The 15,454-nt window shown below is 38.6% G+C and overlaps 1 protein-coding gene across 1 annotated transcript in view; it reads left to right on the top strand.

Annotated features, from left to right (window-relative positions):
- The first annotated feature begins 259 nt into the window (after nucleotides 1–259).
- The window catches only part of hs3st2 (heparan sulfate (glucosamine) 3-O-sulfotransferase 2), a 32,581-nt gene continuing 17,386 nt past the window's right edge, over nucleotides 260–15,454 (top strand). The window contains exon 1 of the mRNA XM_041778172.1: nucleotides 260–756. Coding sequence (XP_041634106.1) covers nucleotides 260–756 — 497 coding nt within the window. The remainder of the gene's footprint in view (nucleotides 757–15,454) is intronic.

Here is a 15,454-nt window from a genome sequence, read left to right on the forward strand (position 1 = left end):
ATCTAAGAACTTAAAAACTTGTTTACCATTTAAATCTCTTGGAATGTTCTGAAATCATATTCTGCCCCAAGTTTCTCGCAGCCTATGAAAAGAAATAACGGGACTTACGCGCAGCTGATGCCTCCTGGAAGCCACCCCTACCCTCATATGCCAGTCTGTCTGACTTTACAACCTTTATTGTTGCCACACTCCGACTGCAGACCAAGAGAGGAGGAAGACTCCGATGGAAAACCATGCAGCGCGTTAAACCCATGGAGACATGGCACATAGGTTCCTCTCATCTACGAACAGATTCAGCGCCAGATTCGCCTTCATATTCACCGTGTCACTATCCTGCACCTATTTATGCTATAGTATTCTTTTCTGTCGCGGCACAATCATGACAAATCAGGGTTACGAGGGGAAACGATGCCCGCCCAGCAAGAACGCCGGAGGGAAGAAACTTCTTGGGAATTTGGACAATTGCGCATCGCTGGGTGTCAGATCCGCTCTGGATGTGTCCACTGCTGCCCAGCGAGGATCAGACAAAGCTCCTGACTCATCTGGAGGTCACTGGGCTGACATGAAGTTGAGAAACATGAGTGTGGCGCAGAAATATGGGAATAAGAAGCTGCCAAATGCGTTAATAGTCGGCGTAAAGAAAGGAGGCACCCGGGCGGTGCTGGAGTTCATCCGGATACATCCAGATGTGCGCGCGCTAGGAACAGAGCCGCACTTTTTCGACAGAAACTATGACAGAGGGCTCGACTGGTACAGGTGAGGACGAAACATACAAGTGTTAAAGGCTCTGTTTAATGACATGGATACACTTTTTTTTGATGCGTGAATGTTTGGATAGGAGTTCTCGCTCTGCTGGGTAGAGGACCCTCGGACTGGAGAGGTCCTTCACCCCAAATACGCCATTTAAGTTAATTTCTGATCCACATCATGTGAAGTTTGAGTCTGAAAAGAACTGTCATGGTGTCAGAACTTAAATTCAGATGTAATATAAGAAATTATCCAAATATATTTAGAACGTTTGAGACAAAAAGGGAAAGTTCTAAACAAACAGTATTGTCTGATTTCTTGTTTTCAGCTCCTGAACATTATATTATACACTGTTGGAGGGTTTTAGCATCAAAACACTGCCAAATTACTTGTGCAATTTAGACAGTACTCTCCCTCTGTGATTCAGCTTTTGGATAGGTATAATTGAGGATGAAGCTTTAGGGAATCACTCTTTAAAATCAGGGGATTACTTTAGATTATTTGATTTTTAAATAACTTTACTTCTGAGCCACATAAATGCTCCATGATATCAACATGGCTTTGTTTTGTTTGAAAGACTTAATTGGCTGTGGCATCATGTTAGTTTTTATTTCAAACACAGAGACAAAAACGTGCAATGGTGCATGCAAATCGATTAAAATTGAATTCCTTGAGTTAAATCAACAGATATTTCTTTTTCTTGATGTGGTGCTGAACGGACAGCTCCGTGAGGCTGCTGGATCAGCGCTGACACAGGCAGCTTGCTTACCAGCCGCTTTCCAACAGGCTAGATAAGGACATGAAGTGATCTCATTAGGTATGCACAACATTGTTCAGACCTAAAACTTAAGTCCTTAAAACACACTTTGTAGTTTAAGAACGATAGAAAAAAATTTCAGCTGACATAGGTCTGTTAATCCTGCCTAAAACTCATAAAATCATTCATACTCAAATCTGAAAATTTCTGCTGATATTGCCTGATACGTAGAGTGATATAACACAAAAAGTAAGGACATTTGTGTTTGGTAGATGATTTTGTTGTTGCTTCTTGGTAATAAAACCTATACCTTTGGAAAGCCTGTTTATTTCCCTTTAAAATGGTGCCACATGTGTAAGGAACATGCATTTGTGGGATGAGCAGCAGAGCTGAGTATGTGGGTTTAAAAAAAAGTCAAATCTTCTCTGCCAGTGCCATACAGCTTATTCTGTCATTGACTATTGTTTGGTGTTGTTTGGTGGATTCGATGATAGTCCGAAGAAACAAGACATATTGAAAATGTAATAATGTCTTCACAGCTATAACAGCCTGGCACCTCCTCCTCATGCTGGTCACCAGCCAGGTAACACACTGCTGTGGGGTGGCATCCCATTCTCCTGTCACATGTCAGCCAATGTGCACTAACAGCATGCCCAAGCACAATTGTTCAGTAGGGTTGAATTCTGGAGGTAGTCTCTGATAAACCCATACCTCCAGTGATATCAAACCTAATCCTTCCAGTGAGGGAGAGAGTGCCACCCAACACCATCACACTGCCACCATCAAAAGATGTTACTCTATCGGTGCAGCATCAGCATAGTGTCCTCCATGTCTTCTCCACGCTTTGATCCAAAGGTCCAGCATTGGCAGAATTTGGATCTATCGCTTAACATATCAAGTGCCAATAAGGCACCTGATTGTCACCACCTGGCGGTACCAGAAGCTCAAAATTAGAATCAATAGCAACAGCAAAATAAGCTGCTTGGCACTTAAGATGAAGAACTGATGATTGAAGAAGATTTGACACATTTTCAAGGGGGTAACCCACATACTCAGCTCTGCTGCTCATCCCACAAATGCATGTTCCTTGCAAATATGGCACCATTTAAAAGGGTAATAAACAGGCTTTCTGATGGCATAAGATTTATTGCCAAGAAGCCTTGTTACAACAAAGAAATAATCTACCAAACACAAACGTCTTTTCTTTTGTGCTAAGTGTATATGCTGATATGTATAACCTTTTAAGCTAACATCTGCTGATACCAATATGCCGATAGTGGTTATGTTTGTCCACGAGGGTAAGCTCAAAATATGTTGCATAACACTTCTGACCTATATATTATACACTGCAAAAACTCAAATACTGCCAGGTTGAATGCAGAAAGAGGAGGGTTAGTGCTATGAAAAAATGTATCCAGAATCCGGTGCTCTGTGCTTAGGGATTAAAACAGCAACAAATGAACTAAAGATTTACCAGATTATTAGCAAATGGAGTCCGTACAAATCAAAACTGAAGATCCGAGGCACTCTGATGTGATTAAAGATACTTTATTAAACAGGATTGCTTTCACGTTTCAACTCCAGCGAGTCTCCATTGGGACAAAATAGACAGTTTAGGAACAGGTGCTTAAATACAAGTATGATGTCATGTTACTGGTCACATGATAAATGTAACAACAACGTCAACAATGACCACAATATACACCACATTTTTATAGTAAAACAAATGCAAATTTAAAAAGCTGTTGAGAGTAGTCCACCAGAAACAGGTAGCACATGTAGCCTCACTGCTGCTTCTTCTACCAGGGTTATTTGGCTACTTCTGATCAAAAACATCTCTATGTTGTTTTAAGTCTATGCATAAGCCTGAAAAGTCGATGTAAAAATGACAGGTTTAAATTATTACGAACAAATTCATACCTCAAAGTAAAATGTTTAATTCAACAAGGACCAGACTATCATTTTGTTTTTTACAGTGTAGATGCCTCTGTTGAATCTGTTCAGTTAAGTTACTGTTCAGTTCTTGGTTTTCCTTTCTAGCCTTTTGCTTTTTTTCTTTTTTAAAAAAATAAGGTTGAATCAGAAAGTCCAAGGTTCCCCTCTGCTAAAGCTAAAAAGATAATTGCCAAGATGAATGAAACTGTTTCACTCAGGTCTCCAATAGACCTTCAAAGAAGGCTTTTGTCAAATTTTACCACATTGATGGAGCTGCATACCCTCAGTTTCACAACACGGCAGGATTAGACCAAAAAGGAGTAAAGTTTGTTCTCAGGCTGAAAGGCAGCATGTCTCAAATCCCTGCATATCATCCTCCTGTGAGGCAGTTGTACTGTGGCTTTATGTAGCCACGCTTTTCAATGATCTATTAAGATAACTTCTTTCTTGATATTCTGCACATTCATTGTAATAGTTTCTGGAATCTAGTGTTGTGCTTTTCTGCCCTCAAAGTGGACAAGCAGAAATGGTTCAAGGTTACATAGGAAATTATGGTAGTAGAAAATGAATACCAAAGCAGACACAGACAGAAGAGGTCCATACTGACTTAGAATTAGTCGCTTGGGTTACAAACACAAATAAATGAAAATGCATTACTGGGCAATTGGAGACAAAAATAGAAAGTTGCCAACGAGCCTATCCTTTGGATCAAAAGTGAAAATTGGTACTTTTAATTGAAAAATGGTTTAAACTTTTTTCGATAACAATTTATTTCAGTGGGCCCTAATTACATTGAAATCACCTCATATAAAGAGCAATTAGGAACAAATTCTCAAGATTAATCTTGTAATTACCTAGTAACAATTTCAGATGTTACATGCAATAACTAAGAAATCTGGTCAGATTAAGGAAGTCCTTACCTAGTAATATTGTTTAAATGATGAAATAAATGCTCATATTATTGTGGTAATTCTCTGGTAATGAGGTGGTATTTTACCCTAACCCTAACCCTAAAATTATTGTGGTAATTCTCTGGTAATGAGGTGGTATTTTAACCTAACCCTAACCCTCTAAACCTAACCCAAACCCCTGCAAAATTTTGGCAGTTCTCTGGTAATTAGATGGTGTTTTACCCTAATGCTGACCCTCAGAATATTGTGTCAGTTCTCTGGTTATTAGAAGGTATTACCCTAATCTAGCCCTCCATGAAGTTTCTACTCTGGAATATCACAGCTGTCAATATATAATTTACATTTTTGAAAGATATATCCTTTCAGGCGCCAATAGAATTATTATAATTCCATGTTTGTGTTAGTGTCACTGTTTCAGATAGAGCTATAGCCATTCTGACATGGCAGTTTTTGTTTTAATTTGGGTATGTCATTTAGAGTCCCCTCCTCAAAAAAGTGGGGCACCTTGGAAAGGGTTAATATAACCAAATTCTCTAGATATTACTTGGTAACATTACAAGTTATTGCTAGGTTATAACCACCTTATTCATGAGAAATTACTAGATGATTATGCTTATTGCTGTAAAACTACTGTGTAACTACTCTAAAATGACTTGGTAATAACAATGTAATAGGACCCACACAAATAAAGTGTTACCCATTTTCCTTATAACATCCCAACAAAAGAGGCTTACATCACGCCTAGTCTTACCAATTCCTCCCATGCCCCCCACTAGATGCTTTTAGTGGTACATTCCAGTACAGTTTGTCTACAGTAGTACAGTCTATTGTGTGGAATGTGAAGTTTTCAGGTTAATGCCATATGCTCTGCTCCAATTTCTTGGGGAAATAAGTTATTTCCTCCAAAGTTTCACAGGTATGATTACAGAAAACCACGGTTCCATTGTAGCACAGTGTTAGGGACATGTGAATAAAGACACAACTTACTAGGCTAAAACAAGGCGTGCTGAAGAAAAAACAGATGGGCAGTAGAAGGAAAGGACTGATTTTCAGGACAGGAGACATGGTGGGTAAGCCCACCTACTCACTGGACAGCTGAGCCTCAGGCCTGGTTTGTTCTGAGGCTTCGCTGGAGTTCAGTTTTTGTTTTGCTGAGTTTTAACACAAAAATAATGACTGGTCAATTAAAGGCTTACACAGCAACCCCTCTCAATGCCCTACAGCCATGGTGTTTTTAAAACTATTAGATAATACAGTGACATTTCAACACATCTCAAACCCATTGTCTATTTTCCACATTGAAATCAGTCCAATTCAATTTTAATGTAACATATGTTTATGTTATGGCCAGAAAGATTTTGGTCAGTTAAATAGCATGTAATTTTTAAGACCACAGTTATCATGTTCGGGCTTTTATGCCTTTATTAGAGAGATGGGGCATTGGATAGAGTCAGAAACTGGAGCAAAACAGAATGAGAAATGACAGACAAGATTTGAACCTGAGCTGCCTGCTCAAGATCAACAGCCTCTGTACATGGGGCATGACTACTTGGCTACTGGCACCCCTAGAAATATCAAAGTTGCCCAATAGGCAACCTCCTGGGTTCACTGGTGTGTAAGTATGCTTGAGATAGTATAGCAATCCTCTACAGAACCTGTGAAGTTTTAAACACTGCCAGGTAGACTGTAAGGATTCTTCCTTCCTCTGAGGTACAGTACATTTAGGGCCAACACGTTTGGGTTGTATAGAGTTGAGGCATTATGTTTCTTAGCTATAGAGATACTGTTCGTGTTGAGACTGAGCTGTTTAAACTCCATCACTCAGATGGTGAAGTAATTGGCTCCTGCTGACTCAGCTGAAGCTCCTTATTGCTCAGTTGAAATGAGCTATATTATAAAGAGCTGCACGTATCTTTAGTTGACATGAGCCAATTAAGAAGCTTTCTTTCTTTTGCAGAAACAATGCTTGATTCTGAATGATTCTGAAGCTTCATTTCAGGCAATAAAAACTGTTTCCCAAAGTGAAGCATATTCAGAGATGAAAATCCAAAAGATGCATTCAGACCTTAAAGAAAAACAAAGTCAGATCAGCTCATTCTTTCAGATTTGTGACAAAGAAAATAAGTTTATTTAAACCCCATCTCCTCCTGTCCGACAGTTCATTCAGGATGAAAATAAATGTACAAATAAAATGAGAGTGATAATGCCAGTATGTAACAAGTTTACTCATGCACATCCAAGACAATTTACCACACAGACACAGGCACACAGAGACTGACAGTAGCTTACAAGATGCTCTATACAGTTCCTTTCTTTAGAACAACCAACAGAAGCTACTGTGCTACAATCATGCTAGTGTAAGTCAAAGAAACACTCAAAATGCAAACATTTGCTCAGTAACCTGCCTGTTTTCTTGTCATCATCAAAGCCTGTAAAATTTGACTTTCATAAACTAAAGCGATTCCACCCTGAACAATCCACAGACCACAGATTGGCGTAGGAATTGAAGGGCAATGCCTGGGCCACTGCATGCTGTACATTTCCGTTTGGCTACAAGAGTGTGCATAAAGGGGCAAAACGGTATTTTTGTGGAAAAATGTATACAATTTTGGAATTACTTAATGTGTAGCTGCAGCACTCCTTGCTACACCACATTCCAAATTATAATGTAAATTGGATTTTTGCATCCTAAACATTCAGGTTTTTGTTTTTCAATTAAACTCATGGATGGTATTGTGTCTCAGGGCTCTTTTGATCACTGAACTCAATCTCAGACACCTGTGATAATTAGTTCGCCAGGTGAGCCCAATTAAAGGAAAACCTCTTAAGAAGGATGTTCCACATTATTGAGCAGGCCACAGGTTTCAAGCAATATGGGAAATAAAAAGGATCTCTGCTGCTGCAAAGTGTCAAAAAGTGTAATGCCTTGGACAAGGTATTAAAACATTAGATATTTCACAAAAACTTAAACATGATCATCATACTAGGAAGAAATCTGTGGCTAATTCAGAGCACAGACAGGTTCGTACAGATAAAGGCATAATGATTAAGGTTTCTGCCAGACAAATTCATCGGGTTAAGAGAGCAGCTGAGGTGCAACGTCTTGTTTACTGATGAGTGCTGTGCAGCCCTGGATGGTCAAGATGGATAGAATAGTGGATGGTTGTGGAAGGCCACCATGTACCAACAAAGCTGCAACATCAGCAAGGTGGTTGGTGGGTCATGTTTTGGGCCAAAATCATGGGGAGAGAGCTGGTAGGCCCCTTTAGAGTCTCTGAATATGTGAAAATGACCTCGGCAAAGTATATAGAGTTTCTGACTGACCACTTTCTTCCATGGTACAAAAAGAACCGTGCAAAATCATCTCCATGCATGACAGTGCACCATCTCATGCTGCAAAGAATACCTCTGTGTCATTGGCTGCTATGGGCATAAAAGGAGAGAAACTCACGGTGTGGCCCCCATCCTCCCCTGACCTCAACTCTATCTAGAACCTTTGAGCATCCTCAAGCTAAAGATCTATGAGGGTGTAAGGCAGTTCACGTCAAAACTGCAACTCTGGGAGGCTTTCTGACATCTTGCAAAGAAATTCAAGCAGAAGTTCATTGGATGCACGAATAGTGAAGGTGATATCAAAGAGGGGGTCCTATGTTAACGTGTAACTTGGCCTGTTAAGACATTTTCGATTGAAATAGCTTTTGATTTCAGTAAATATGACCTCCTAATGCTGCACATTAAACAAATCACCATTTTCAGTTCTTTACAACCAATAAAATGTTCTGAAACTCTGCCGTGCATAATAATGTGGAACAGTGCATTTTAAGCTTTTTATTTTTGAAAACAAAATAGTTTATCATTGGGATGTTTGTTAAAAAAAATGTAATTATGCTCTAATGGTTGATGGCTTAAAAATTACACTGTCATTTGCCTTGAATATTTAGCAAAAATCAGAGAAAAATATCATTTGCCTAATAATTTGGAATGTGGTGTAGACGTGATACAGAAACCCGATATGTAGCAGTTAAAAAGTAGCTTGAATCCATGACATTATTCTTTAAAAATATTTTAAAACATGACTTTTGTGGGCTATACAATTGTCTAGAGCGGTAAGAAATGGCCTGCCAAAACCATACCGTATGGATTTAAAACATGGGCTGGTTTAAAGGTCACATATTTTAACTTCCTTAAAGACAAGTTGCAACAATTCAATACTGGAGTATTTTTTTCAGCAACAAACTTCACAGGCATGTTTTGGGGACCTCTGAGACCAACATAAACTTGTCTTATAGGGTAAAATATGTGACCTTTAACGTGGTTTTTGTTGTTTAGCTGCTAGTTGTGTTTGCTGGTGATGCTGTTTACATGAGTGTGAGAGCTGGGAGCAATCAGGTTATGGTTGACCATTGGACTAGAGGGCATAAATTGTGCAGGTGGGTACATCATGAACAATGTAGTAGTAAATATTAAAAAGTCATGTAGTTAAAGTTAAGTGAAGACTCCCTGTGACACCTACCACAAAACCACAGTTGCAAACATTGAAAAAAACAATAGAAAAAGATTCAGTTGTGTCACCAATGTTTTCATTACTAGCTAAAACCATCTCACAGAAGCTTTAACTCAAGTAAAATATTGACTTTTATGACATCATGAATCTCCAGCATTCACTGCTGTAGAGTTCAAAACAAAGATTTATCTTTATGCTGCATCATGATGCAACAAGAGCATTTTACTTCATCAGTAAACAACAAACTTTTCACCCAGAGCTTTGGGCTTCACTCTGCTTTGTTTTTCTCTGTCACCCTGAAATCAACCAAAGATAAACAAAGGTCCCACACAGTTATGATTTAACTGGCACAAAATTACAAAGCTGAACGTTGCACACTGCTCACAATCTGACAGTTCTAACAATCAAAGTAAACACTTGAACAATACTGCAGACACAAAGACTGCTTTAATTCCAGCTGAACAAACCGCTATTCAGCCTGACAAGTGACTGAGTGATATTTATTGTATCAGACTGGCCCTCAGTGATTATCTGTCACAATGTTTAGAGCTTGGAGGCATGTCACGTAAAGTGTCTTTTCATTTTGATTAACTGTCCTTTTCTTTAACTACAGCAAGAAACATGAAGTGTTTTTACATGTGTCTTGGCTTTTTGCTCAAGTCACCAGCTGTCCATGTTTGTAGAGGTCAGGACTGTCATAATGCAAGAATTTTAAACTTTTTAACACAATTGTCGTAACAATCAAATATTATTGATATTGGTTTTAATACAAAAGCAACAAAAAAGGAAATCATTGGAACCCAGTATTGGCTCTTCTCTTAAAAATCAGAGACTGCTGTAAAATCCTTCTAAGCATCTAAAAGCATAGATACAGCGTTTATGACAACTATTCATTTGTTTGGATGTTTTACCCTTTTATCGATTTTATACATCAGTCATTGTCAGTTATATTATTTGGATTTTTTTTGACAAAAATGTATAAAAAAAAATTCTCTCACATCAAAGAGAAAAAAGATTTCTACAAAGTAACATCAATTAAATAAAAATATGTATTATGAAATTACTGTAAAAATATTCAGCCCCTTTAAAGTGTCTCACAATTAGTGAAATGAGGGTCATCTGAGTGCAGTGAATTTGTCTCAGGTGAATGAAGTATGAAGACACCTGTGTCTCAAAGGTCCAGCAACTGGTCAATCAGTATTTCTGGCCACCATTACACCATGAAAACAAAAGAACATGCCACGCAACTCAGAGGGTCAAAAAAAAAAACAAAACAAAAAAATGTCCAGGGTACCAAACATCGCCAGGAGTTCAGTTAAATCCATCATCAAGAAACAGAAAGGATATGGCACATGTGTAAATCTGCCTAGAACAGGCCATCCTCACAAACTGAGTGACCGTGCAAGAAGGGGACTAGTGAGAGAGTCCGCCTATGACTACTCTGAGGGAGTTACAAGCTTCAAGCAGCTGAGATGGGAGAGATTCTCCATACAACAACTGTTACCCTGCTTCTTCACCAGTCAAAGCTTTATGGGAGAGTGGAAAAGAAAAAGCCATGTTTGAAGAAATCTCATTAAATCTCGACTAGAGTTTGCTAAAAGGCATGTGGGAGAAAGTTCTATGGTCTGATGAGACAAAAATGGTGCTTTCGGCCATCAGACGACAACTATTTTTGGCAGACACCAAACTCTGCACATCACCACAAAGACACCATCCCCACTGTGCAGCACAGTGGTGGCAGCATCATGCTGTGGGGACGCTTCCCAGTAGCTGAAGGCTTGTAAAGGTAGAAGGTAAAATGAAAATAAAGGAAAATCCTGGAGGGCAATCTTATTCTGTCTGCAAGAAAACTACAGCTTGGGAGAAGATTTCTTTTCCAGCAAGACAATGGCCTGAAGCTACACGGAAATGGTTAACAGACTACAAGATACACAAGTATTCTGGAGTCATCGAGTCAAATCCCAGACCTCAATAGACCAATAGAGAATTTGTGGCTGGACTTGAAATGGGGTTTTCACACAAAATTCCTGTGCAACCTGACAGAGTTTGAGCAGTCTTGCAAAGAAGATCGGAGTTAAAAAAAAATGTGAGACCTATCCACACTGATTCAGTGCTGTGACTGCAGCCGAGGTGCATCTAGTTAGTACTAAATATTGACTTGATAGTTTTGCAGTCACTTATTTTACCCTAAATATTTTTATTTCATTGAGATTACTTTATTAATATCTGCTTTCACTTTGTCATAGAAGATGAAAAAGTTTTTTGGTGTTTTTTTTTTTTGTTTGTTTGTTTTGTTTTTACAAAATAAATAAATACATCATCATCAATCATCATCAAAACATCTAAGGGAGTGAATAGTTTTTATTGACACTGTACTTATATTAAATATTCAAATAATTCAACAATGTGATATGGCACAAATAATCCTTGCAATAAGCAGCAGGTAGCAACAAAGACATTCCTGAAGTTATCTAATGCAAAAATTAGACATGACATTTTCCTCCAATTCCATAGAAAATACCATTGAAATCTCAAAACTGAAAGTCCTGAGAGACTAAATGTATTAATTAAATCATTTCAGTATTTCCCATGTGTGTAAAGATCAGTATTGTCATACTGGCCCACAAGTTTATGATAACTTTATTCACAATTACTAACAATAATTAAGTGATTACTTGCCAGTACAGCTCCTGTGAGGTACATTTTGGTTGTCAATTTTGGCATCCACTGTGGACAAAATATGCTTCTGATCTTGCTCTGTGTTTTTCCTTTTCTAATATCAAAAATACAATTCATTTAACATAAACGCAATTTAAAAGGTTGTTTTGGCAGCACAGTGTTCATTGCCTTGTGTGAAGTCTGCCCTGCAGCAGAACAGACCAGCATTTTAAAATCTAAATTGAAATCTTATAAATGGTCTGTTTTGTTTCTGTCCAGTCACATAAAATGTATCAGTATTACTAAACCTTGATTTAACCAGAGTGACTGTTGTGAAAAAAGTATTTTTCCAGTGTCCTGGTCAAGAGAGACAGTGGTAGAATTAATGTTTCTGATAACATCAAACATATTTAAGAGCTATACAGATTTAAAAACAAATATGTTTTCTAAATCTAATATTCTATGCAGTACATCTACTGTCAGATACCTCTGAGTAATTTAAGGTCCCCTTAAAGGCATCCAGTGTGGCCAGCTCCATCTCAGTCATTTTCATTACCATTTTAAAACTCCTCACAGCTGCTTTAACTTGATAAGAATTCAGCTAATTAATTTGGACATGAGAGTTTATTATTGACTTTAACCAAGGTTGGATCAAGGCATTGGATTATGGGTGGTCTGCTGGCATGAGCCTTAAATGTTAAATTTTAACCTACAGCTTGACTGACAGCTTCTTTGATCAGCACTTCTTGATTTGACACTTAGTGTAAGAGGTTTGAGTCCACAGTATTATTTTCATAACTGTGGGTTTGTGATAAGAAGCCTTAGTCTTGTATTTGAAAGAGCTGTTGTTCAATAAGTGCAAGAGTCTCTGACCCTTATTTATCTGAGAGCTGCTTTGAAAAATTCAGGTGGCTGGAAGCTTCTTGAATCACATTTCTTAGGCTACATTTGGTCACAAAATCTAAAAAAATATTAGGCCACATTTGGTAATTATTGAATCCAAGTGTTTCAATCAGACCCATTGCAACATGTATTTCAAATCAAGCACCTAGCCATGGAGTCTCCATTTGCAAACATTTGTGATACAAAGTGGGTCTTTCTGAAGAGCTCAGAGACTTCGAGCGTTATACTGTGATGGCTGCCACCTTTGCAATATCACAGTTTGTAAAACTTCATCCCTGCTGGAGATTCACAGATCAGCTCGAAGTGATATTACTAGAAAGTGAAAGCATTTAGGAACAATAGCAACTCAGCCATGACACAGAAGTCCACACAAAATCGCAGAGTGGGATCAATGGCTGCTAAGGTGCATGGTGCATGGTTAAAGTCACCAATGCTCTGCTGATTTCATAGCTGAAGAGTCAACTTCCACTGGCAGAGGGAGCTTATAAGAATGGGTTTCCATGGTTGTGCAAGTCCAATGCCAGGTGTGGGATGTAGTGGTGTAAGCACACCAACACTTGACTGTAGACCAGTGGAAAGGTGTTCTGTTGAGTAACGAATTATGCCTCTCTGTTTGGCAATCAGATGGGCGAGTGTTGTGTTGGCTGCATTGTCCCAACTGTGAAGTTTGGTGGAGGAGGGATAATGAGGGGCTTTTGTTCAGGGTTTGGGCTAAATCTCTTATGTCCAGTGAATTTTGGATAATGCTATGCTTCCAACTTTGTGGAAACAGTTTGGAGAAGGTCTTTCTCTACTACAACATGACTGCACCCCATTGCACAAAGCAAGGACTATAAAAACATGGCTTGATGAATTCAGAGCCCTGGCCTCAACCCCACTGAGCATCTTTGGGATGAACTGGAACAGAGACTGCAAGCCAGGCCTTCTTGTCCAACATCAGAGCCTGACTTCATAAAATGTTTTCCAGAATGAATGGGCACAAGGTCCTACAGAAACACTCTACAATCTTGTGGAAAGCCTTCCAAGACAAGTGAAGGCTGTTATAGCTGATGCCTATGCTAATGGCTCTCTTTAGCTCAGCTAGCGTACAGAACATCTCTGCTGATCAATTAGATTAGTTAGGATAGGAAGTAATGACAGGAGCAGTGTGTGAAAATCCTAATGAGCTACAAAAAAACCAAGGCACAAGCTACCCAAGCTTACATGGATGAGTGTTAGCAGGTCTGGCTGTGTGTTCTCTCTGTTGATTTTATGTGGACAAATAGGTGCAGATTATAGAAGATGAATGGAGAGAGAGAGACAGCAGATGATAGAGAGGAGAGAGAAAGAGTGAGCAGATGATGACAGGTAAACAGAGCAGACACTGCAAATCTGTAAATCTGTGTGAGTTAATCCTTTATATATTACAATTCCTTTATGGTATCACCTCCTGGTCACTAGATTAGTGTCTGCAAAGACAATATTTTATCCACCAGCAGCACCCACAAAATCCCTCACCAGAAGTTTATAGTTTCTAGGTTATGACAGCTGACTAATCCTTCAATCTGTAGTATCTGTTGGGCCATTTAAAAGGCTTGATGTGCATACTTACTTCTTTTTCTCAAGGAAATACAAGAACACAGATGTAAAAGAATCAAGAGTCCCACAGTGTTGTAACATGTTTTTTGTTTGGCCCCAGTAAGAATATTTCATTGGCACATGTTCATCTGGACAATTCTCTAACAGCCAATAATATCTACACACAGCAAAATACCATCAAAATGCTTTACAAAACAGCCTCTGATCAGCACCATGGTGCCACGCTGGTCAAACAGCTTACCTCAAACCACCACAGCCTGCTTTAATCAAACTACCAAACATCCAGCCTACAAAGTGTACGAGTATGAAACACAAGGTGTGAGTTAAAGTAGAGTTGCTTAATGCCTGCATATTATGGATAAGAGCATCTGCTACATTTACACACAGACCTCATCATTTATCATTTATCATTTACAGCACGACGTCCTAATTTAACCACAGGTACCACATATGATAGGTAACAGACACTCCATCAGTCCTTAACCAAGAGAAATGTGCAGGGTCCCTTTTTTCATCCAACAAGACCAATCATGTCAAAGGCCCTACAGCATGGGCCCAGCGCATAGAGGGTGTTTTGCACCCTGGAAACTGAGCAATGAAAACACTGAACTACACTGGTTTTGTATTATAAATGTGTGCTGCTATCTCAGGAGCTGACGGTTAGTGATAAAGGACCGTATTCTGCTGTATAATAGGTGTGTGCTTTTGATATGCCATAGCCATAACAAACAAAAGAAACACTATGATCCACTATCATGCTTGTTTACACAAATTACACATCACTGGACCTTGAAAATTTCTGAGAAAAGTCATTCAAGATTAATCTGTATGTAAGTTGCTTGAGTAAAGGTAATGAAAAGTGTGATCAGCTCTTCCTAATACACATGCAGTATCATACCATATACTTTGAATTTAACATATAAACAATAGCAGTTAGCTTCCCGTCAGCGCTCAGTTAGCTCATTAGCACATAAGCTAGTGCCATAATACAGCAGCCTTAAACAGCCAAACATCATCCACAAGGAAGGTGGGTAGCCACATAAAGAAAGTAGGAGATAATAGACTGACTTCAAGCTTATATTAATATGCAATTATTATTTGCAATTATGCAATTATACAACTACTCATGATACTGGCCAAAATACAGGACATACTGGCTCATAAAAACCTTGTAACCAGTGGCAGATTTTGCAATTTGGGGGCTCAAGGCAAACACAGTCATTAGGGACCTCCACATCCTTTGTTCTATCATTTAAATTCTTATTTATCAAGAAAGAGCTACTTGTAACTTCTTCTTTTAATCAGTTGTCTCACAGTAAGGATGTCTGAGACTATACTAAAAGATGAGAATATATAATCAGTTAAAGAAATTCTCTTACTATAGAAACTATAAGAAAATAATTTTCTGTATTTCTTTTGACCTTGTCGTCTAATAGCCTTTTTAATTTATCTTTGCAGTTT

This window comes from Cheilinus undulatus, linkage group 21 (genome assembly GCF_018320785.1).
Source record: "Cheilinus undulatus linkage group 21, ASM1832078v1, whole genome shotgun sequence".
Taxonomy (NCBI): domain Eukaryota; kingdom Metazoa; phylum Chordata; class Actinopteri; order Labriformes; family Labridae; genus Cheilinus; species Cheilinus undulatus.